At 43.1% G+C, this 25,807-nt stretch overlaps 1 protein-coding gene across 1 annotated transcript in view; it reads left to right on the top strand.

The window, feature by feature from the left end:
- The window catches only part of DNER (delta/notch like EGF repeat containing), a 270,976-nt gene that overhangs the window by 162,891 nt on the left and 82,278 nt on the right, over window positions 1–25,807 (top strand). Inside the window, exons 2-4 of the mRNA XM_068280500.1 lie at window positions 7,462–7,737; window positions 18,947–19,041; window positions 21,547–21,713. Of these exons, the coding sequence (XP_068136601.1) occupies window positions 7,462–7,737; window positions 18,947–19,041; window positions 21,547–21,713 (538 nt within the window). The remainder of the gene's footprint in view (window positions 1–7,461; window positions 7,738–18,946; window positions 19,042–21,546; window positions 21,714–25,807) is intronic.

A 25,807-nucleotide genomic window follows, 5' to 3' on the forward strand; every position in this document is an offset into this window, starting at 1 on the left:
GTAGTTAGCACATGCAAACTACTTAGCACCCTAGTTAGCACGTGCAAAGCATGTTAACACGTGCAAAGTGGATTTTCACTGGCGTGGTAACACTTTGCATGGTTTAGTGAATCAAGCCCTATGCATTATTAGTGGCCACCTTTACAATATATAGAAGGCCAATAATTGTGCTGTAAAGATGGTAAAAATGTTAGCAATCTTATTTCACACGAGAGGACACTTTTCTCATTGATTTTTTTGCTTTCATCAGAAATCTATTTTCGAAAGTATGTGCCTTCTTCACCTCTAGTTATACACAATTTTCTGCGGCAGAGAAATCGATGGTGGCCCTGCTACAGATTTGTGTACTTTGTGCTGCCAGTGGTTTTTCTTGTTTGATTGTTTTTTTTTCTTTTTATCATTTGTGTTTGAGAATGGAACGGTTCAGCTCTGTCTTCCTGACTACATAATCAGTTTGTATTGGTTTGTGCAGCTAGTGTGCCTCTAGCTATGCTAGAGTTCTGAGAAACTATTCCTACCCCAAAAAACAATTATATCAGCAAACAGATTGTAAAGATATGCAATGCCGGATTACTATAAAGGCAACATATAACTTAATTGGCAATTTAAATGAGGAAATAAACTGAGAAACAATTAGCAGGTAGGGCCCACTGACAGATTTATGACTGTGTGGTGAAATTATACACACAGAATTGAGTTTAACACAGCGTGATGGGGATTAAACATTAAAGAGGAATACCTGCTGTTATGAAGTAAAGTGCCCAGCAGAGGGAGAATAGAGTTGGAAGGACAAACGGTCCCCGTACAATACACTGAAGGAAGCATGAAAGCACCAGTGCAAGGCTATCCTCTGACAGAAGATAGTTATGAAAAATGTTCTATTTCTTTCTGAGGAAAACTGTTTTTTTTTTTACTTTTTCTTTTTTGTAATAGTCTAAAAAGCTATCATTTTGTTCTGTCACCTGCATGCCTGCTTCTGCATTTTACAAAGAACCAATCACACACAAATGAGCATTGGTAATGATCTGGTATTCTGCTGAGTGCAATCAAGGAGAACTGTTTCTCCCATTTGTTTTCCTCAGTTTTTCTCCCAGTTTTGTTCTCTGACGGTGCTTGAATTAGAACTAAAAACAGACTCCTCAGACGCTTGGATTAGGGGCCTTAGCACATGACAGAACTCGCGTACGAATTGCGTATTTGTAAATTCCTATTCGCCGCACATCTAATGCAAGTCCGTGACACAGCATTTGACTTGCTTTATTGTTTAAATTTTTACATTCAAATTTTCTGCAGAAAAAAACAGCCTACATGGTTGTTTTTTTTTGCAAGAGATATGTGAATTGCATACAGTGCAAGTCAATGGAAATGCAAAGTTTCGCATTTAGAATGTGCAGTTAACTACATACAATTTCGTGTAAATTAGCTTTATTGGTATGCATGGAAAAAGCAGAATTCGAAATTCGCAAGAAAACTTCAACAACAAAAAATGTGGAATCGTGGGTGAACAATTGCAAGACCCAGCATCACAAATACAAAAAATAAAAATAAAAAGTATCTAGAAATTGCAGGAATGCGCCCTCTTAGGCCCCGTTTCCACAAGGTTATTCAATTTCGCATGTGATTTCCTGTATACAAATTTTTGCATTATTGCATGCACATTTTTATATAAATTTTCGCTTGTGTCTAGCATAGTTAATAATCATTACATGGGAGATGGCTCATCCTGCTCCTGCAAAAGTTCCAGCAGCGTTAAGAAATATTGCCCCTCTAGGGTAAGTTGTAATTCGGCTTCCAGCTATTGCTGGCGGCCAAATTACGCTCCAGCCCGTCACTGGCACAAGTTGTAATTCGGCTTCCAGCTATTGCCGGCAGACATGTTACGCGGTTTTTATAGTAATTTGGGCTCGATTTTTTTGCCGGTGCCCAAATTACTGTCTGAGCACCGCTATAGCCGTAATTCACATTGCAACCTATGGCGGGGCATGGTGCGCCCAAATTTCCTGCATCATTTTTGCCTGTCTTGACTTAAATTAAGAAAGACATCATACTATTAGACAGACATTTGTTGTTGTGCTTTCATGTCTGCTTAAAACCAATGTTTCCTCTATAATGTCTGAGCAACTGCTAGAGGGCAAAAATCTATATACGTAATTAGTCATTAAAAAGTATTGTTTAAGTACACTACAACATAAAGATGTTAAAACAGAAACAAATGGCGGGCTTTAAATTCAGAATTCTTATCTGCTATCACCCTCAACACTGGTGCCGCCAGTATGAGCTCCTCACAATCAGCCATCCAAATTCTGTTTTGCTGCTTCAGAAAAAGGAAGACCAGTGAAGAGAAGGAATCATCTATGAGAGGATACATACACATGGAGTTTGGGAAAGGAAAAGATTGAGTCAATTAGTTTCAGACAAGTAAAAAGCTCCTTTGGGAGCTCCATCTGGAGGGGGAATGTCGGCACAATTTATGTTAGTCATTAGGAAGAGGACGTATATTGGTGTAAAGGGAGGGAGTGGGTGCTGGGATTCACCAAATGATAAACGGTTTTCATACTTGCCGCTTCCACTTGCTGCAGCTTCCATTTATTTGTGAAATCCTCTTAGCAGTTTGCAGCATTTCTCTTCCCCATTTCTATCTCTGCAAGCAGAATTTTACTGCACACAAGTGCTCCTCAGAGGACCTTCCTCGTAGCTCTTCTTGGAACACATGCAGTGTTCTTCAGCCCTACAGTAGTCTGGAAAAAGTACATTATATTTAGAAGTTTCCATTATTATACACGGCTAAACAGGAAGCAGAACTTTGTCTTTGGAAGTTTGGAGGCAGCGGTGTCTCTACACATAAATAAAGTTATCTAGAAGTAGGGAACTGACTGGCATGTGAGCCCTTTGACTGATGCAGCTAAAAAGTTTACACATATTGGAGCAGGCTGATCCTGCGCCACTGGATTCCATTCTGACACCATATTAGACAAAAAAAAAATGCATCATGCACAGCTCAGCAGGTTTTTTTTCAAGCACTTGCGATTTTTCAAAATCACCCTGAAAGTGCTTACACCATGCTATCCTATGCGCTAGTTCAGATTAGGGCAATCTGTCTGCTTTCCGCTCAGAGAAGCTGCATGGACCATTTTTGGGGGGATTTTTCTACAATGGAAGGTATAGGAAAAACAGGTACTTATCCGTTAGCCGGGCGCATCCTCTAGGTGGCGACAAAACTCCACCAGAGTTACATCTTTCCCTACTATCCATGTCGGCCTGGAGGGGGAATAGTAATTAGCGCCACCTGCCGGATGCGCCCGGCTAACGGATAAGTACCGAAAAACACGAAACGCTCACAAAAATCGATTTGTGCAGAGGTTGCGTTTGCGTTTTTAAGAATAAATACGTTGTATTTATTCTTTTCCGGATCAAATAGTTCACTTCCTGACTGACGTCAAAGTGAAAAAACTGAATCGCTCTGCAAAAACGCCTACAAAAACTATTACCAAAAACGTCCAATGAACAGAAAATGCTGGGAAGGGAAAAAAATTGCTTCAAATAACGTCCAATGCGAACGCTAACGCGATCAGAACGCAATGTGAACGAGGCCTCAGGGTAAGGCATAGATTAGTAAGGTTAGCGTTAGGACATAGGGCAGGTGGAGGTTAGCTTTAGATTTTAGGGTAAGATGGTTTAGGCCTCTTTCACAGTGCGACGTTAAAGTCGCACGTTATAAAATATTTTAACGCAGTGTAACGCACAGCAATGGAAAGTCTTTGCGACATTCACAGAGCACACGTTGCGGTAGTGTGTAACATGTAGCGTTAGTAGAAAGTGCTGCATGCTGTGCGTTTAGCAATGAATATGCTGCGTTACTTGTGTTGCACATGCTCAGTAATATATTTTTTTTCTTTTTAAAAATGTTCCGCATGCGACGCATCAAACACATCGCCCTACTGTGAAAGTAGCCTAAGGACAACTATCGTGAAAAACTGTAAAATTTAAAATACTTACATATAAATGTACATGTCTTCCAGCATAAAATTCACTATAAAGTACCCTTTTCCCATGTTGCTGTCACCTACAGTAGGTAGTTAAAATCTCAGGTTTTGGAATTGTCCATGTTCTCATTGGGGATTCTTAGTTATTTATAAAAGCACTTAAAGAGACTCCGTAACAAAAATTTCATCCTGTTTTTTATCATCCTACTAGTTCCAAAAGCTATTCTAATGTATTCTGGCTTACTGCAGCACGTTCTACTATCACCATCTCTGTAATAAATCAACTTATCTCTCTCTTGTCAGACTTGTCAGCCTGTGTCTGGAAGGCTGCCAAGTTCTTCAGTGTTGTGGTTCTGTGATGCATCTCCCCCCTCCAGGCCCCTCTCTGCACACTGCCTGTGTACTATTTAGATTAGGACAGCTTCTCTCTTCTCTCTTATCTTTTACAAGCTGGATAAATCATCCTCTGAGCTGGCTGGGCGTTCACATACTGAGGAGTTACATACAGGCAGAGCTGTCTGCACTCTGCAGGAAGAAACAGCCTGACACTTCAGTGGGAGATAGCTGCAGGGGGAAAGAAACACACAAATGATCTCTTGAGATTAAAAAGGAAGGCTGTATACAGCCTGCTTGTGTATGGATGTATTTTCTATGTGTGGACATACTGTACATCAACCTACTTCCTGTTTTGGTGGCCATTTTGTTTGTTTATAAACAAACTTTTTAAAACCGTTTTTAACCACTTTTAATGCGGTGAGGAGCGGCGAAATTGTGACAGAGGGTAATAGGAGATGTCCCCTAACGCACTGGCATGTTTACTTTTGTGCGATTTTAACAATACAGATTCTCTTTAATGAACTGCAGTTGCTCAGTCCAATGAGCAAACACTTCACAGTGATGCATCTTGGCAGCAGAAAATATGTCCACACCTTTGATAAACTAATAGATGAAGAATGTAAATTAGGATGAGGAAAGATTTTACAGTGGACAAACATTAACTATTTTGTAAATATTAATTTATGAATGAATATTGTACAAAATAAGCCATTTTATTCATTAAGCTATATTCAGTTGCTCTTATTTAAGCCAGCCATATGTTGTGGGGAGGAAGCATTCCTGAATCACTTATTCCATTTTTAGCATTTTTACATCCACAGTTCATGTGCCTATTTGGCTGCTAATTAACAAAAAAAGTATTTTTCTTGTCTTTTTATTGTTACTGGATGAGAAGGTAAAATTAATCCAGAAAAATGCTTTCAAAATTATATAATAATAAAGTGCACCAATATAGTTTACACATCAGGCTAATAGTGCTCTGAGATCTATTAGACAAATAACATATTGCGCTTTTCTCCTGGCGGACTCAAAGCGCCAGAGCTGCAGCCACTAGGACGCGCTCTATAGGCAGTAGCAGTTTTAGGGCTCGTTCCCACTATCGCGAATCCGCATGCGTCCAACGCATGCGGATTCGCACATGTAATGTGAGTGGATGGGGCTGTTTCCACTCCTGCGGTGGCGTTGTGCGTTTTTTGTTGCGGAGAAAAAACGCACAAAAGAGGCAACGATTTCGCCTGCGTCGGGAATCCGTGCGAATCGCCGCTAATGTATTTAATAGTAAAAACGCATGCGTTTTTTACATGCGTTTTTACCCGCGATTCGCGTGCGATTTCGCACCTTTTCCAATGTTATTTTGCCCTAGCAGTGTCATGGTTAATTTCGCATGGCACCCTGCCATGCGAAATCGCACGCGAAATCGCGGGTAAAAACGCATGCAGAAACGCATCCGCATGCGTTTTTACAAGCGTCGGAATGCCGGCGAATCGCGTCGCAACAGTGGAAACAAGCCCTTAGGGAGACTTGCCTAAGGCCTCCTACTGAATAGGTGCTGGCTTACTGAACAGGCAGAGCCAAGATTCGAACGCTAGTCTCCTGTGTCAGAGGCAGAGCCCTTAACCATTACACCATCCAGCCACTGCACAGAAAGTTTTCGTACACTACAAGTTTTCGTACACACTTAACCTCGTGATCTCTGGCCATGCTTTCTAATATATTAATGTATTTGCAGTTCTGAATTTTGTGATTTTTCGCATTGGATTCTTTTTTTTTTTTTTCTTGTGTTTCACGTAAATTTTCATATTCTGATTTTTCCATGCATACCATGATGTTAATTTACATAAATTTGTATGTAATTAACTTTACATTTGCTTACAAATTTCTGCATTTGGAATGTGAAAATTTGCATTTCCATTGACTTATTGTATGCGATTCGCATGTCAGGTGCAAAAAAAAGAAACCTATATATGTAGGCTGTTTTTTTTCTGTAGAAAATTTGGATGCGAAAATTTGCACAACGCATTTCAAATGAGATACCACTGGCTTGCATTAGATGCGTGGTGAATGCGGATTCGCAAAAACGGAAATCGCACACGAATTCTGTCGTGTGTGAAAGGGGCTGCAATGCTTTATGAAGATATTACAGGCATAGGCTTTCAAGTTGAAAGCCACTCGAATTTGAAATTGTAATGAAGCTTGGTTAATGCAGGTGTGATCATTGGAGATGAGGGGTTACTTACCCAGAAATCTGTTGGCTCCTATTCCTATCACTCCACTCGCACGCGACCTATGGAAGCACTTCCTGCTTCAAGCCGGAAGGAGGAAGTGTGGTAGTGACTCGTGGAACGTGTCCCATAGGTCACATCTGAGTGGAATGATACGCATAGGAGCCCGACGGACTTCTGGGTATGTAACCCCTCGTCCCCCATGCTCACACCTGCCTTTACCAAGCTTCATTACAATTTCGAAATTGCATGGTGTGTAACAGGCATTAGCTCTGTTCTGATGTCACACTAAGGGCTCTTTCACAGTGTGATGTTAAAGTCGCACGTTATAAAATACTTTAATGTAGAGTAACGCACAGCAATGCAAAGTCTGTGCGACATTCACAGTGCACACGTTGCGTTAGTGTGTAACGTGTAGCGTTATTAAAAAGTGCTGCATGCTGTGCGTTTAGCAATGAATCTGCTGCGTTACTTGTATTGCACATGCTCAGTAATGTTTTTTTTCCTTTTTTAAAATGTTCCGCATGCTCTGTTTTCGTTCCATAGTAAATACATGTTCTAACTTGCGACTTTAACATCGCACTATGAAAGTGAATATGCTTTGCGTTAGGGCCGCGGTGTGCGACCTTAATGTCGCATCAAACGCAATGTCCTACTCTGTAAGTAGCCTAATGGAATTCTCAATACAATCTGACCTACAATGTGACTTGTGTTGGTGCACACAACGTAAATTGTTTTTATGCCTTTCTGTTGGCTGTAAACATGGTCAGAATTATACTAGTGGAATACAAGTTTAATAGAGTTTACGTTGTTTTGTGTTGTGCAAAAAAGTGAACTACACCCACATTATTAGAACAGAACCCTGAGGTAAACTGCAAAAAGCATTCCATTAGTAACGTGCTGCTGTATTTTTCCCCCAGTTTTTCACAGATCCCTGCGCAGAGAATCCTTGTATCCATGGAAACTGCAGTGTCCACGGGGATGGCTACTTATGTCTCTGCAATCATGGGTTTGCAGGAGTGAACTGTGACTCTCCAGATCTGGACACCACAGAGACACCTATCACCGATATGCCAGAATTCCTGCCCACAACAGCAGAGCCCACTGCGGAAGCAACTCCAGCTATTATGGCACTTCCCACATGGCGACCACGCCTGGGACAAAAGGTGACAACGCTTCAGTGGGATGAAGTGCAGGTGAGAAATGGCCATCGTCATGCCACTGTCACTGATTTATCCATTATGTATGAAAAATGGGCGGGGCAGATGCTAAGCTAGGGTTTTTGTTAACTGTGGTAAAAAACCCTGTTAAGTTTTTGAAGGGATTGTTTACAGTGTGGACCTGATGAAGAAATGGGTGTGGCTTTAGGCAGGGGCATAATTACAAACCATGGCACCCCCCTGCAAAAATTCCATAGGGCCCCGTTCTTTAGACTCCACCTACACCAAGTAAACAAGTGTAGCCATCACAACTCCATCCTCTCCCACCTTCCCCCCAACACATGCAGCCCTTATTCCACCTCTCCTCCATAAAAGTGCTACAACCTTATTTCTCCTCCCCTCCAATAACGTACAGCCACCATAACACCTCTCGCCCCAACCCCTCCACCCACCAAAACAATGGTGGGCTGCATAAACACTCCTTCTACCGCCTTAGCAAATTACAGTCTCTTGTGCCCCTTGTACAAAAGAAAAACCCTCTTTTCCATCAGGATCCATGACTCCCATGTTTTCCATCAGGATCCCAGATTTGCCTCTGCAGCAGTTTTGTTATGAACACAAAATGGTAAAGCAGTTATTGGCTAACTTGCCTTTTCGGATAATTAGGGAAATGTAAACCTTAATTTTTATCACATTAAGGGCTTGATTCACTAAACCGTGATGAGACAAATATCACACGCTATCAAAGTTATTACACGCTATCAAAGTTATTACACGCTATCAAAGTTATCACACGCTATCAAAGTAAACACGCCTTGGGCTTAATTCACTAAACCGTGATAGCTGATATCACGGTCGCGCTAGCGTTTTGCGCACGTTAAAGCGTGCATAACTTTTTTTCGGGCTTGATTCACTAAACCGTGATAACTCATATCACGGCTGTTTTTCGCGCATTTTTGCATTTTCGCACGGTCACAAATTTTTGCACGAAAATGTTAATTTTCCCACACAATCGCGAATTTTCATGCAAAAATGCAACCGTTTTTGTGCGAAAATTCGTAAAAACGCATGCGAAAATGGCTGTGATATGAGTTATCACGGTTTAGTGAATCAAGCCCCTTATCAGAGTAGCATAGCGAGCGCTACTAACTTATGCCTGCTAATTGGCAATGGCACTCATCCTGCCCTGAGCCCCTGCGGGTTCGTAGCGCTCGCTATGCTACTCTGATAAGGCGTGCTAACTGATAGGGTGTGATAACTTTGTGATAACTTTGATAGCGTGAGATACCTTTGTGATAACTTTGATAGCGTGAGATACCTTTGTGATAACTTTGATAGCGTGAGATAACGGTTTAGTGAATCAAGCCCTAAAACAGATCCTCAAAATCTTATCTTCAAACCCACTTATATTCCTTTCTGATCTAAACTTCATTACTAATAAGCCATAGTCTCACTTCCCCTTCCTTAGTGAGTTGTATTCTCTACCTGCTGGACTGATACAGTTTTTGTTGAGTGAGTGGAGGGGGAGGGGTGAGGGGAGTGGCCGAGGGCTGGCTGCCATATTTTTTTGTACAGAAAGTACCATACAAAGTTAGCAGGATAGCAATTTTGACAATTTGGGGTTGAATGTTTCAAAAAGCTATATGGATACATACAGTATATTAACTCACTAGTACTTTTTGTTAAATAGTTTTAACATTATTTCAGCTTGAAATACTGGAAATAGCTGATGTTCCGATTTTCGGGAAACAGCAGGAGTAAGCCTGTGCAAAAAAATGACTTCTTTTCCTGTCACCCCATGAAACACAGATGTGTCCTAGATAGCAGGTTTGGCAGTCAAAATAGCAGAGCCAGTCTAGACAGTGCAGCTTCTCTCCACTGATACCAGCAGGACCTCCAATTATTGTTGGTGAAGATGAATGTCACATCCAGAGCTGCAGCTTAAACATAAACTATAGCAGCGCTGGGCCTGACCACTGTCACCAACATGTTTAAGTAAACAAGCAAGTGGGACAAATCGTAAGCTGCGCAAAACTGATCTCTTGGCTGTTCTCTCCCTGGGCGCTGTACTGCTTCTTGGAATGCTCCACTATATTGTAAGCGCAATATTTCTGACGAGCATAGTACGGACTACTAATCCTCTCTGTATCTGATGTTGTTTAAGTAATCCCAAAATTTAACAGGGAAAATTCTAACCTACTGACCACATATGCTATTGCTCTGTTGTTATTGCCTGATGAAGCAGGACCAAACCTGCGGAACGCGTTGCATTGTCTACCGGAGTATGTAAATAAACTTGTTGTATTTGACAAAGACATTGGCAATTTTTGTGTCAGCTTGAAGGAGGTAAGTCCACCACTGCCTCCTCATGATTTAAACTTTTTAGATTCTTTTATCCTTTTGGCGCCTCTGTATCCATCCCCTGGTGGAGGGGTGTTACCCCTTTTTCCTCATCTATGGAGAACTACGTATTAATCCTGAGTGGGGTCAGGTCTAATCTCCCCACCTGCCTATACAGTGGTTCCCTTTGAGGTAGCCCTGCTTTGTGAGTATAGCTTATTACTTCATTTCAGCTACCAGTACATACTACACTATATTTGGCTCTTGGTGTCCCTACTCTGTGTTCTAAGTGAATATAACAATGTATAGAAGCAAAGCAGGGGACAAAATACTATTTCAAGGCCAAATTCAAAGTACTTTCTCTGCCCTCTGTGTGCTATCACTGGGTGGGTGAATCAGTCAAGTGTAAGTATGGGGCACGAAAAGTAGCAAGAACAATAAATTCCAGATTACATTACCCAGATTCCCTGTGTTACACCCATCACATGCAAAACTGCTGTGCAGAGAGCTCACAGGAATTCTAGTGGTACTACTGACAGTAGGGTGGTGCACATTGCGCAGTTAGCACATTCCGGGTTTCATAGTAATTTGTACGTTACCAGGCTACCGCTCAGTATCTTTGTAACGTACATGTTACCTAGGTAACTCAAGTTGCACTGACTGTGCAATGGCCACTACCTCATTGATGGTGGTAGCAGTAAAATTGCTCTGTGCTCTCTGCGCTTGGCAGTTTTACCAACATTTACTGAATACATACACCGAAGACTACATGAGGAGATCGAGCTTTGTAGTTCACAGGAATCAGGTGTTAACAGCTCTGGAAACTGGAAATGACATGATTTAGAGGTCTTGATCTAAGTCTGTACAAATAGGTGCATAGCTGCAGCAAGCACAGCTGCAGCAAGCACAGCAACACAAAGTATTTTTCAATTGGAAAAGTTCCATTATAAAATGAACACTTATAATTCTCACTAAGGGCCAGTGCACACCAAAAAGCGCTAGCGTAAGCGCAAATGCTCAGTGCTTTTTGAAGCGATTTTTCAAGGCGACTCTAGGCATGTGCCTAGCGATTTTCTGTTTATACCTAGTGTTTTTTGGAACGTTTTTGGGTAGCATTTTTCTTTATGTACAGTACAGCTGCTAGTGTACTGGTTTTGTCACAAAAACGCTTGAAAAATCGCCCTGATCTAGCGCTTTTCAGAGCGGTTTTTCACTTTCCTATACTTAACATTGAGGCTGAATCGCCTCAGAGAAGTGCAGAAATGCTGCAGGACCCGTGTTTGCATTTGGGAAAAAGCCACATTGCTCTGGTGTCATCCATACTATTCAAATAAAATTGCCAAGTGCTTTTTAAAGCTCTAGCATTTAAAAAGCGCTCAGAAGCCCTCTTGGTGTGCCCCAGCTCTAACAGGCATCATTTATTTCAGAAGATCCTTGGTCAGTTTTGGGTTTAGTTGGGTTTTAATATTATTTTATAATATTACATATGTGTATAACCGCAAACTATTTTACCCACCCTTCCTCTCTGACCTCTGATCTTCAGCAATGAGCTCCAAATCTTTCAGGTTGGAGGGTCTTCTTTCCATCACCCTGATCTTGAGCTTCCTCCACAGATTCACAATTGTATTCAAGTCAGGACTCTGACTGGGCCAATCCAAAACGTTAATGTTGTTATCTGCTAACCATTTCTTCCCCACTTTTGCTGAGTGTTTTGGGTCATTGTCATGCTGAACTCTCCACTGGTGCCCAAGTCCAAGTTTCTCTGCAGACTGCCTGATGTTATCGTTAAGAATCCTCATGTATTGCTCTTTTTTCATGGCGCCGTTTACTGTGATTAGGTTCCCTGATCCATCGGCTGAAAAACACCCCCAAAGCATTAGGTTCCCACCACCATATTTGACAGAGGGGATGGTGTTCTCTGGGTTGAAGGTTTCTCCTTTTTTTTCCAAATGAATCATTGTGACGAAACAATTCAATTTTTGCTCCATCTGACCATAACACAGAAGACCAGAAGTTGTCTTCATTGTCCAGATGAGCATTTGCAAAGGCCAAGCAAGCTTTTGAGCCTTATCTGGAGAAGTGTCGTCCTCCTTGGTCTGCATCCGTGGAACCCAGCAGTGTGCAGTGTCCATTGGATTGTCTGCCTTGAGACATTGCCACCAGCAGAGCCCAGATTTACCAGGATGGCCTTGGTGATGATCCTTGGATTCTTTTTCACCTCTCTCACTATTCTCCTGGCCAGCACAGGTGTCACTTTTGGCTTCCGACCATGTCCTCTGAGATTTTCCACAGTGCGGAACATATACGTATTTTTTAATAATACTTTGCACTGTAGCCACTGGAACTTAAAAACATTTAGAAATGGCCTTGTAGCCCCTTCTTAACTTATGAGCAGCCACAATGCGCAGCCGCAGGTCCTCACTGAGCTCCTTTGTCTGATGCTGGGAATACACGGTTCGTTTCTGCCATGCGTTTCTGCTCTCAATCGTTTTTGCCGCTTGATTCAGCTCTCGATTCTTATCTTCCGCTTGTTTTTCTTATCTTTTTCCATTCACTTCTATCAGAAAACGAGTGGCCATAGGATCGAAAGGGAGATCGGACATGTTGGAAATTATCTATCGAACCATCTTATCAGCTTAACCACTTAACAACCAGCCAACACCGATAGGCGGCGGCTGGTCGCATGTGGGTTTCTATGAAAACGGCCGCTCGATCCTGTCAGTGCACGGCGGGGGCTCCGTGAACATCTTGCGAGCCTCCGATTGCGGCTCGCAGGCTAAATGTAAACACCCGGGGAAGTAATCCCTGGTGTTTACATCGTATGGCGCTGCTGTCACAGCAGCGCCGTAAAGGAGATCGGCAATCCCTGGCCTCTGATTAGCCGAGGATCGCCGGCATCTGAAAGGCTGAAGGCTATCTGAGGTGGTACAGGACGGATCGCTGTCCTGTACCGCCTATAGTGAGGAGGGGAGGGAAGGAGAGGGAGGGGGGAATAGCGCTGCGGAGGGGGGCTTTGAGGAGCATACCCCACCCGCTAGGCACAGCAAGCCGGCGGCAATCAGACTCCCCCAGCAGGACATCTGTGCTGGGGGCTGAAGAGCCCACCCAGCACAGATCATTGAAAATTCAGCCGGTCCTTAAGTGGTTGAAAACAAACCGTGTATTCCCAGCATTAGCCACAACTGTCCACAAACCAACTACAGAGAGCTGCTGTTTTTCACCTGTTGAGTTGATTAAAACAGCTGTTCCCAATCAATCAGGGTAATTAGGATGCTTTAGAACAGCTTGGACTCTTTTGGAATGGTACAGAACTTTTGGATTTGTGAATAAATATATTATAAATAATTTTGGACTGGACACTTTTTGCTCAAATGTAAATAAAAGCTGAATCATACCTCTTATACATCGCCTTATCTTTTGGGAGACACTTATGTCATTTCAGAAAATTACTTGCTGGTTGAATAAAAGTAACTTTAAGTCAAAATTTGCCAGGGGTATGAATAATTCTCTCGGTACAGTTGTCCTTTAATTTTATTAAGTACATACTGTGCCTGTGCATGACGCTCCCGGGAACGGGAGCATGAACGAGGACGCGCACAGCCAGGGCGCAGGTGCAGTGGCCATCAAATGGAAAAGTCAGCCATAACAAAACTGAGCCGTAGCGGGGGACTGGCGCAGGGTGGCTGCAGGTGGCTGGCAGAAGCCCCAGGATAAGTGAAATACTTTTAAAAAAAACATACCTAAGGTTTCCTTTAAAGAAAACCTGAACACAAGACTGAAAAGCACAGTGACACCCTAATAAGCAGCTGGCACTTTCGCATGGACGGGTCAGGCTGCCCTGAAACAGCTGTTTTAGAACAGGGAAAATTATGTATCATCACAGCCCACCTGGCTGTGAAGGAGAATTGGTTCACTTTAACTTTTGGGCACAGGAACACTTTAAATGTTGGCAATTAGGAACAGTCAGTGAAATGCTAATAATTCTACATTGGTAGAATTTTATTTCTCTAGCTTGGAAACTGATCAGTTTCACAGGATGATATTTGGCAGGTGAAAATAACTTGCATACAATTAGGATAAACGTTACATCCACTTGAAATTATTAGCATCTAGCTGACCATCCCCACTGACACTTTTCTAGTAGAAAACTAAATTGCAGCACTGAGCAATGTGAGAGTCTAATCACGCCAGACTGGTCTCCTGAGTGAGGTATTGATTTCCCCTGTCTTCTAGGGTACAAAATAATCAATGCAAAGCAAAAACAATAAAACAAGGTCACTCACTGCAGCATTAAATCTTCCAGCTGCTAAAAACTGCATTTGTATCTATGCTGTAAATCAGGATGTTACTGTTATGTGTGGAGATTGGCCATCATCTCTTCCTGTGAAGGGAAATGTCCCACAAAGTAGCACATCATGGAAATATGCCTGAAGAAGGAGACTACATCCCAGAAAGCTGGCAATAATTTAACTTTATCAGTTAGCCATTAAAAGGTGTTACTTTTACAAAACTTTGTTTTTTTTTCTACCTACTCCCACAAAGTAACAAAGACAGCATTAAAAACAGTGTTTTTTTTATCTTCTCCATGCAATAGTTGTTGTTTTTTTAATTTTTTATTGTGTGTGTCTGTCTTTGCTTAAAGAGACACTGTAACATCAAAAAGTTCCCCTGGGGGGTTCTCACCTTGGGAGGGGGAAGCCTCAGGGTCCCAATGAGGCTTCCCACGCCGTCCTCTGTCCCATGGGAGTCTTGCTGCAGCCCTCCGAACAGCGGCCCAACAAATCCGTCAGCTTGTTCAATATTTACCTTTCCAGGCTCCAGCGGGGGCGCTGTTGCGGCTTTCAGCTCCGAAGTAGACGGAAATACCCGATCTCAGTCGAGTCCGCTCTAGTGCGTAGGCGCCGGAGACTTGCGCATGCGCAGTAGAGCAGACCCGACGGCGATCAGGTATTTCCGCCTATTTCGGAGCCGAGAGCCGCCACAGCGCCTGCGCAGGAGCCGGGAAGGTAAATATTTACATTGCCGCTGTTCGGAGGGCTGCAGCGAGAGCCCCGATGGACGGAGGACGGCGTGGGAAGCCTCATTGGGACCCTGAGGCTTCCCCCTCCCGATGTGAGTACCCCCAGGGGAACTTTTTGATGTTACAGGTTTTCTTTAAGAGAGTTGCGCCCAGTGACATCTGGAGCTGGGGACACAAAGTGACCAAAAAATCTCCTTAAAACAGATAGCAATAAACCACAGCACAAGTTAAACCCCTTCATGAATATATCCAAAACTGAATTAAAAGCTTTGGATGGAGTTAGGGCTGATTCACACGGGCGGCTGCCCTGCATTTACCACTGGCATTCGGGACTCGGCGTTAAGCGTTTGTACCGGGCTTTTACCGGCGTTTGCACGAACGCGGCGTTCAGATCCCGATTTTTTTCCTGGCGGCTAATGTCCCCCTGTGGGGAGAAAAATGCTGACTGCAACTGAACGCCACTGAAAGCTCGAATGCGACGCTGCTGCAACGCCGCCAAACGCAACGCCTCTGAAAGCCGGGCAGATGCCCGTGTGAACCAGCCCTAAGGTGCTAACCAAACAGTCATAAGAAGCTCACCACTTGATATTTGGCAAGGGAAGTGCATGCACCCATGCGAATGTGTACAATACTTATCTTTTTATATTAAAGCAAACCTTCCCTCAAGGTATGTGGATCATTTTAGATACATGGGACATGATCTACATCTTAAAGCAACAGACCCGTTCACCTTAATATTCTTCTACTATTACTACTTTCCCATAGTGATGCCAGCACTGTGCACAGAACAGGGTTAAAGGACACCTAAGACGAAAATAAACGAATGAAATAAACAATTATGTCTATCATCCTTCTCCTAAAAATGACTTTTTAAGATATTCCACAGTTTTAGTTTATGCTTAAATCTACTTTTTAAGTTTTTACTGTTTTATTGTTCTTGCTCAATGACCCGTTCATTGAAGTATGCCAGAGCTAAAATCTATGAACTATTGACTCTTTTTATCTCTTTTCTGCTCTCAGAAGCCATTTTCTGCTAGGAAAGTGTTTTATTGTTGTAATTTCTTATCAGTGAGGGTCAGATTGTAGTCACTTCCTGTTTGAGTCAGGACTGAGTCAGCCACTTACATACCTGATGTTTAACTCTTTCATGCAGAGAAAGAAAAAAAGAAACACAGCATAGATATTTGTGTGCTAGGCACTGTACATACACATGTCTATCTCATCATGTCACATGTCACCTCGGGTATCCTTTAATACATCACTTTTTTGATCTGCTAGCACAACTAAAGTCCGTCATTTTCAACAGCGTACCTGAAGTGACATGTGACGTGATGAGATTACCATAGGTACAAATAATACCCGACATCCGTTAACCACTTGCCGACCGCACACTCATACTGTGCGGCGGCAAAGTGGTAGCTAGAGGACTAGCGACGCAGATCTGCGTCGCCAGGTGCCTCCCTAATTGATCAGGAAAGGTTTCCTGTTAGATCACGGAGCAGGTTTCCGTGAATAGCCTGCAAGCCGCTGATCGCGGCTCGCAGACTAAATGTAAACGCAGGAGACGGTTGTCTCCTTTGTTTACATTGAACGGCGCTGCTGCGCAGCAGCGCCGTAAGGCAGATCGGCGATCCCCGGCCAATCAGCGGCCATGTGACAGAGGACATCCTGTCACAGGCTGCACAGGACGGATAGCGTCCTGTGCAGCCCCGATCACCAGCGGGGACAGGTAGGAGAGGGAGGGGGGGATTTCGCCGCGGAGGGGGGCTTTGAGGTGCCCCCCCCCGCAACATGCCAGTCAGCAGGAGTGATCAGACCCCCCCTGCACATCATCCCCATAGGGGGGAAAAAAGGGGGGCGATCTGATCGCTCAGCATGCACCCTGATCTGTGCTGGGGGCTGCAGAGCCCACCCAGCACAGATCACAAAAAACAGCGCTGGTCCTTAAGGGGGAGTAAAGGCTGGGTCCTCAAGTAGTTAAAGATCTGCCATGCTAACTGCGCGATTAAAATGTATAGTGATAAGGGACGTAAAGCTAGTACTCCACTCTGGGATAATCCTCACTTGCATGAATCTATGACCTTTGATGATCCTTCATACTAGATGGGTATTGAAGTGGTGTTTCATCACATAGTAACTGATGGACATCTTGTGAGTTTCCAAGACTTGGTAACCAGGCACAATGTTCACTCTAATCAAGAGTTTAGATATTGGCAAATGTGCCATGCTTTTTTTGAACAATTTCCCCAGAACCCTATTCAAATGTATAAACCCTCTATTATTGAAATGATTAATGGTGGCCCGATCTGGCATATGATAGGGGAAATATGTAAAACGCTATTAGATTATAAGGCTTTGGACCTTACAATTCCTTACAGTAATAAGTGTGAGGCGAATGGGGTAGACCTTACAGAAGAAGACTGGGAAGATGCCATACATGGTTAAGAAATACACAACTTTATTCTGCTCCAAGGATTTTTAACACCTGACTAATTAAATTTAACTCTGCAACCTTTGACACCTGTCCTGAGTATAACTCCCCATCGCCCTCCTTTTTCCATCTCATCTGGGATTGGCCTGCAGTACTAGACTATTGGAAACAGATGATTAAATTTATTCATGATAAAATGCGTGCCCTATCAATACAGAAACAATTCCATGATGAAAGCATTAAAGCTCTTCTTAAATCAATTCTGACTTGAGGTGTTGTTCATGAAAAGACAAGAGGTGGCGTGCAGATGGCTTGCGACTTTTGCAAACTTGGTTAAAAAGGTGGACTGGACAACTCCTTGCCCTTTAAAAAAACAAACAAACAAAAAAAAACTCATGAATAGCCCAACACATCCTATTGTACATGTATGTCACTTCTCCAATGCTTTCAACAAACATGTCGCGATAGATCTTCGCTGACCCGCACAACTGCCGCCACACACCGCCGGTCCCCGCGCAGCTCTAGCTATACTTATAGCACTTCAGGGTGCTATGGGTGCTCCAGGGTGACAGCATAGGTGGGAGCTATAGGTGCAGCGGGTGGGCGGGGAAGGAGAGTGGAGCCGTAGAGCACAGAGAGCTATGCAGCTCTGCTATACTTAGTATAGCTAGAGCCAAAAGCATCTTTGAATTTTGGTTCCAAGACTCCCCATTGGTCTATTAACAGACCAATGGGGATCCTTCTGATACTATGTATAGCTAGAGCTGCGCGGGGACCGCCGGTGTGTGGCGGTGGTTGCACGAGTCAGCAGAGATCTTCAATTAAGGTCGCAAGATGAGAGGATATTGGCGTGGGATCATTTCCGAGGATATTGGCGTTGGAACATTTTCTTAAAGGTACAGATAAGTATTTATGGATAATTAAGATTAATAAAGGACTTTTTTCGTTGTGTTTTTATTTCATTTAACCCTTTATGGAAATGGGTAAGGGGTACTTTGTACCCCTATACTCAGTTCTCCTGGGAGGGGGGGCAGGCATCTTGGTCCCCCTTCTTAAAGGAGACTCCCAGATGCCACCATGATCCCCTTCCCGGGAGTCGTCGCCCCCACCTTCTTCTCCCCACTCACCCCACCCACATTAAGCTGCTCCACACTCATTATCCTTCAGCTCTTCTCCATAGCTACAGACACGTTGGTAGCGTGGAGGCTAGTCATGCATCTGTACAGCATTGGTTCCCTCGAATCCTGTTCCCTGCCGGGTGACTTGCCTCGCACATGTGTACAAGCTTTAAATGATAGCTGCAATGTTCTTGGTTGCTATAGGCACCAAAGTACTTTGTTCCATTGAATGTTATGTGCTTCCCGTGCTTCTATAGCCCGCTATCACATTGTGCATGAATGGGAGTGGTCAGTAAGAACACCTGTACAATGGTTTTGTGTGTGCTATCGTTACAGGTACATCCAGACATTGCATGTGGCAATGCCAGTTCTAACTCTTCTTCAGGTGGGCGGCTTGTGACATTTGAAGTCCCAGAGAACACAACAGTGAAGTAAGTTTCAGATCCATTTGATTTGTATTAAAAGCAGCAAGTTTCTGGCAACAGCACTTTTCCTGTAAAAACGTCACATGATACTTGCCATTTCCATCCATCTGCATGTGAATATCATCCACTGCTCTATGCAAATGACAGATTTCTGCCAAAATGTTAGCCAGTCTAGACTTTTTTGTTCTGCAGAGATATCAGGTTAGTATAATTTGACTATGGAAATGTTGGCTTCCATGGAATAGAGTTTATTAATGCACTCCTTTATTGACGCTCACAAGGCTGGGCTATGCTGCAACACTGCTGCAAGGCCGACCAGACGGTACTATGAAATGTCTATGGCCAGCTTAAGCTTCAGAGACACGTATAAGGACTGTTGCCTGGCAGGGATTGGGACTCAATCCCGCAGGCAACAGTTTTGGTCTGAGGATGTACAGGCTAGCAACGTATACTGTTGCTATAGAGGGGATAGTAGGGCTTGGGCCAGTGGCGTGGCACACAAATGATGCAGGCAAAGTGAGTAAGAAAACAATTCCCTCATCCAGCCCCAGGTGGCACAACCACCAACGCTTAGAGAGTGGTTGAGGGCTTCTGTTCATATGCTAAATTCTCGGCAGCCCTGACCAACCACCTCTGCCTAGAACTTTCTAGCATGTGTACAGGGCTAAAAGAGAGTCTGAAGTGTTTTTTTTTCTTCTTTTTATTAATTAGTCATCTTCAGCATTAGATACAGGCTGATTCACCGCATCCCCATGGTAGAACTATTTATTTATACCCCTGAAATACCGGGGCAAAATTCTGCGATTGCAGAATTTTGCTTTCTGGTAGAGGCAGAGCTGAGCGCAGTAGCTCTGCCTCTTAGCCAGTCAATCTCTGCTGATCTCTGCCTCTCCCCGCCCCTCTCAGTCTTCTTTCACTGAGAGGGGTGGGGAGAGGCTGAGATCAGCAGAGATTGACTGGCTAAGAGGCAGAGCTACTGTCCATAGCTTCGCCTCTACCGGGCAGCAAAATCTGTGACTTCAAAAGTCGTGGAATTTCCCTTCGGTATTTCAAGGGGTTAAATATCTCGTTCTGCTGCAGGGATGCTGCGAATCAGCTTGTATCTTAATGCCAAAACTGACTAATTAATAAAAAGAGAAAAAAACACTTCAGACTCTCTTTAATGCTGACTTTAGCTTCAGTCACACAAGAGGTTTACATAAATAGTTACCTTAGGGACTCAACTTTTTCAATATGTACCGGTATGTCAAATGTTTTGTTATTGATGAGGGTATATTACTGTTATTTTATCAAATAAAGGCCTGTAATTATTGATAGGGTACAAAAAAAAAAAAAAACACAAAGCAGAAAAAATACACCTCTATTTCCAAATAATATATTGTCATTATAGATTGTCCTACAAACAAAATTTAAATGTTGTGATAGCCGGGACAAATGGGCAAATACAATTTGCGGGTTTTATCTATAGTAGCATTGTTTATTTTAAAACTATGCGGAAGGAATTGGAAAAATGGTGTATTTTCCATGTTTTCCTTGTTTTTCTCTATAAAATGCATAGAAAATAAAGTAATTACTGATCGCTATGGAGCTGACAAGGCATTCTGTTGCTATGCGGGGGGGGGGGGGGGGCGGAGGGACAACCGAGCAGCACGTGCACACAGCGGGAGCGATGCAGACAAAGAGATTGAACGTCACAGGGTTGAGTTGATCTTCCGGGCAGATTGCTCATGGGTTGGGGGTCAGTGGCCGCTGTACACACACCTGACTATTGGCTGAAGCTGTCGTTATCGGCAGCCTTAGGTGTGTGTATGGGCCTTAACCTGATTCTCTCCTTTTAAAGGTCCATAAATGCGTCTGGCTGACCTGTACAGTAGCATTTAGAAGGAGGGATGTGTGTTATTAGAAGCGTGAGCAGCCTGTTGCCATCTGTGTGAGCAGATATGTCTATGTTTGAAGAAGGTTCGTGTACAGGTTTCCACTGCTATGAAGTCTAATGAGACCTGTTATCTGTATTTGTACAGTGCTGCTCACAGGCACCGTTTCTTAACATCTTATTATTTCTGCTTATTCATTGGAAAGTACGAATGGGTCCTTATGGCCCGGAAATATGGATAAGCACTGGATTGAAAGATTGCATCATTATAAGTCTAAGCATTTGCCTTACCAAGTGCATGATCAACAAATATGAAACAAGTCAGTGTGAGAATTGAGTGTTACGCTGCTAAGTTTAGCATGGATGTGTTATACTAACATTAGGAGCGCCATTTCCCCCCTGCTGTTTGCTGTCCTATCTTTCTCCTGCTGAGAGTAACGGTTCTTCCCTTCTAGAAATATTTTTACATTTTTAACGTATGGAGATAGTAAGAAGAACAATGTAATGCCATGAAATAGGTCAGCATTTTCCTGTATGCCTGCAGTGGAATACATTGAGGTTGTCAGCATGCACTGCGTCTCTTCATGTGACAATTAGAACTGGCAGTGTGATACTTTCCTGTCCTCTTGGATCCCCAGAATCTCCCAGGACGCCACAGCTTTGCTCATTCTGCTTTGGAAAGTGACAGCCGGAGGCTTTAACCAGTGTTCACTGATAGATGGCCGAAGTGTCACTCTCCTGCAGGCTCCAGGGGGCCTCGTCTTTCCAGAGGAAGTGCTGAGTCTTGGACACAATCATTTCATTGGTAAGAAACGTTGCCATTCACACTTCCTTTCTGCCTTTTGCATTTTCTCATCCTCCCTTAGCAGCGAAGCTTTAACATGAAATGAGGCGCTAGGCAGGATAGCGGATTTGTCTCCACCTGCTGGCTACCTTGCTTCTTCAGTAAGGTAAGATGAGAAATGGGGATCAGAAAAGGTATCAACTAGGCCCCTAGGAACCTACCTTAGGTGTCATGTGGGTGATCCGGCTCTGTCTGTTAGTACCAAGTTACTAACTAAACTGTGCAGCCAGCTTGTAATTATGATTACCATATAGGGCTTGATTCACAAAAGCGTGATAACTCAGTTATCACGCCTAAAAGCTTTGCACGTGCAAACTTGGGTGCTAAGTAGTTAGCAGGTGCAAATTATTAGCACTGTAATTAGCATGTGCAAACTACTTAGCACCCTAGTTAGCACGTGCAAAGCATGTTAGCATGTGCAAAGTGGCTTTTCACTAGCGTGCTAATACTTTGCTTGCTTTAGTGAATCAAGCCCATAGTGTTACTTATGTGCTTTCTATAAAATTTTTGTCACACATTAGATTATGTATACTGGTAATCTTCTGGTAGACACACTTTCAATATTTGTTGTAAAAAATTATGGTTGGAGAATGTTTTGGATAGCAGTTTAGGAGCAATAGCTGTATTGACAGACTGTTCAGCTCCTGGCTGCACAGTGGCCCATGTGCAATTCTTCAGTTTTTCTCCTTAGTTCTCTCCTAGGAAACAATTTTTCATCTTCACTTTAAAATAATTTTTCATCACATGATAGAAAAAAACACCAAAAAGAGGGTGAACATTTACGATCAAAATTATGTTGAGTATTTTCTTGCTTGCTGGTGGTTTCAAAGGCATTTCATTGACCAGTTGTGAAAATCTCACCTAGGAGAAAAGTTAGGAGGAAAAGTGAATTGCATATGGGCCAGTGTGTTCTGCTCTCTAGAGAGGAGGGGATGGATGTGCTAATGACTTCACATGGCTGTAACTTCCTTTGACGTTTCTACAGAACTGGAGGTATTACTGAAAAAATAGATGGAAGCACCCAGATCATGTTGGTTGTTCTATAGATCTGTTGATCATCCTGGTGGACCAGAGGAGACCAGTGATGTCGGAGGACATCTGTGCACACTAGACTTTCAGCTGAAATGAAAAGGAACGATCATTTTAGCCAATGATTATGTGTGTTCTTTGTGTGGTCAACTGAAGTGAGGGATATGGAGGCTGCCATATTTATTTCTTTTTAAGCAATACCAGTTGCCTGGCTATCCTGCTGATCCTCTACCCTCTAAAGATTTTCCAAACGACTGGTTGTTCGGACCGGTCGTTTGGACGTCAAATCGGTCGTGTGTACAAACGGTCTTTCGGCTGATAAGGCTGATTTCTATCAGACGAATGTTTGTACACACGCCCGATTTGATGTCCAAATGACCAGTCCGAATGACCGGTCGTTTGGAAAAATCAGCCATGTGTATGTACCTTAATACTTTCAGCCATAGACCCTGAACAAGCATATGTAGAGCAGGTGTTTGTGACATAATTGTCAGATCTGACAAGATTAGCTGCAGGCTTGTTTCAGTGTGTGATTCTGATACTTCTGCAGCCAAATAGATCAGCAGGGCTGCAAGACAACCGGTATTGTTCAAAAGGAAATGAATATGGCAGTCTCCATATTCTTCTTACTTCAGTTGTCCTTTAATGGGGCCATACACTTGTCAATTTTCTCATTAAATTCCTTGCAGATTCAATTCATCTGTTGGAAATCGATTCCCCAGGCCTGAATGTCAGAACAATCAATTTTTTTATTTTGACTAAAAATCGTTCGAAAGTATCAATTGGACAGGATGGAAAGTTTAAAACAATTCAGGGCTGGGCAAGAGCATTGGCAGATCGATGGCCTATAACTTTGCACCGCACCGAACAGTGTAACTCTGCAGTTCAATCAATTTTTAACAGATTCCCTGCTGGAATCTATTGGAAATTGATATGCAGTGTGTAATAGCAATTCATTCCTTCTGAATTGATTATTTTAAGAAAGGAATCGATTGTTTTGGGATATTGGGTGGAAATCTATATGTGTATGGCCAGCTTTAGCTTTACTTTTTTTTTAACCTATGAACTAATATAAGATTTTCCGTCACATTGATCTAATTTCCTATAATTTTTCTGGTCGATTTTCTGATCACTTCTATTCAAAATCGATAAGAAAAACGATCGGAAATCATATCAGACCTGTCGGAAATTATCGATTAGACTGTCAATCTGATGGAAAACTGCATTGTGTGTACCAGGCATTAAATTGTCTGTCACTAGATATATCACTGTAAGTTGATTGGAATGTATTCGTCCTTGTATTCCCTTCCCCCTGAGGAAATGAATTATGCTCCATGTTTGTACTTCTTTTCCACACATTAGAAGCGTGGAGGGGTCTTTGTACTGTGGTCACGGTGGAAAACAATGCAAGAATAGAGCTGTCCCCACAGAAGCCTCATGTCTAAGTGCATTACAGAAGTATGGTTTGATGCTGTGAATATTATCACTGTACTGGTAAACATAGGTTGTCATGCACACAACCTAGCTTAGCCTTGCAGTGAACCTTCAAGCATTACACATGAGTGCTTTAGGTCCATCAAAGTGAGAAGTGGCACCAACCCTCTGTGTGACAGCCTCCCATCATCTCTGAGGAGCATGGTTGGCAGGTATCAACTAGGGATACGGACAATGAGAAGTTCAGCTTAGGTGAGATCATTTCTATATAGGTCGTCCAGAAAGTAACAGCCATTTCACTTTTTCTGCCATGCAAGGCATTTTTTCAGTACAATTTAACTTGCAGCTATCTTGCAGCATTAACATGAAGCCCCTCCCCATCACAATTCCCATAGGTGTGGTGTGAGATACTACTAAACAAAGGGATTGAAAACCTTGTAAGAAGATATGATAAATGACTAAAACAGGGCCAGAGCCGGATACTAACAAAAAAGAGATACTTACCTACAAAGAGGTTAACCTCTGGATCCTCTAGAGGATCTCCTTGAGACCATTGTCAGTGTCCAGGACTCTCTGGAAATTTGTGAGTGTGCTCCTCTTTGTGCACAAGCTCGGCCGTGCTGCACCCACGCGACTATGGCTGCACCTACTGCGGTAACACATTCTACAAGCTCTAGTCGGATTTGTTACAAGGGTCTGAGTTTTCTCTGAGATTTTATTTTCACACCTTGTGAATAAAATGCCTTTTAAAGTGACCCAAAGATGAGTAAAGGGGCTTGTTTTTTACTTAGCCAGGGCTTACTCCAGCCCCATAAGCACAGATGCGTCCATCGCCGCCCACCCACATGCCTCCATTAAGCTGCAATCTTCTTCGGTATTCGGCTCAGTGGCTTCGGCAGGCGGCCTTCTGCGCATGCACAGACCTTCTGCGCAAGCGCAGAAGACCCCGGCTAACAACACTCACTCAGACTGAGCCGAGTCCCGGGGGTTGATTGCAGCTGAACAGAGGATTGCGTGAGTACTGCGGGAGGACGGCGAGGGACGCATCCATGCTTATGGGGTTGGAGGAAGCCCCAGGTAAGTAAAAAAAAGCCCTTTTACTCATCTCTAAGTCTCTTTAGGCCACAAGGAAGCAAGAATATACTCAGAATAATATTATTAGTTCTTTTTCATCTCCGTTTTGGTACTTTTTTAATTGCAAAGTGCTGAAAAGTTATTTTAAAGAGAAGATGAAAAGTTAATTAAATAAGGGCCAGTGTGTCTCAAGGAAAATAAATAGTCTCCTTAACTGATTAATTGAAAAGGGCTGTTACTTTCTGGACGTCCCTTGTATAGTGCATATTACAGTGAGCATTGAGGTAGCATACCTTACTGTACAGCATGAGGTAAAGGAATGTGACTCGTAGTGCTGGTGTTCCAATTATTGAATTCAGAACACCCGAATACCCCTGAACACCACACCTCAGCACCATTTCAGTACAGAACAACTGGACAGGGTCAGTGGTGTTCACTTGCACTGCACAGCGCGTTTCACATGACTTCCGATACTTCCTCCTTTCGTCTTTGAGTCACGTGACATGGACCATGAAGCA

Source organism: Hyperolius riggenbachi, chromosome 4 (assembly GCF_040937935.1).
Source record: "Hyperolius riggenbachi isolate aHypRig1 chromosome 4, aHypRig1.pri, whole genome shotgun sequence".
In the NCBI taxonomy this organism is placed as follows: Eukaryota; Metazoa; Chordata; class Amphibia; order Anura; family Hyperoliidae; genus Hyperolius; species Hyperolius riggenbachi.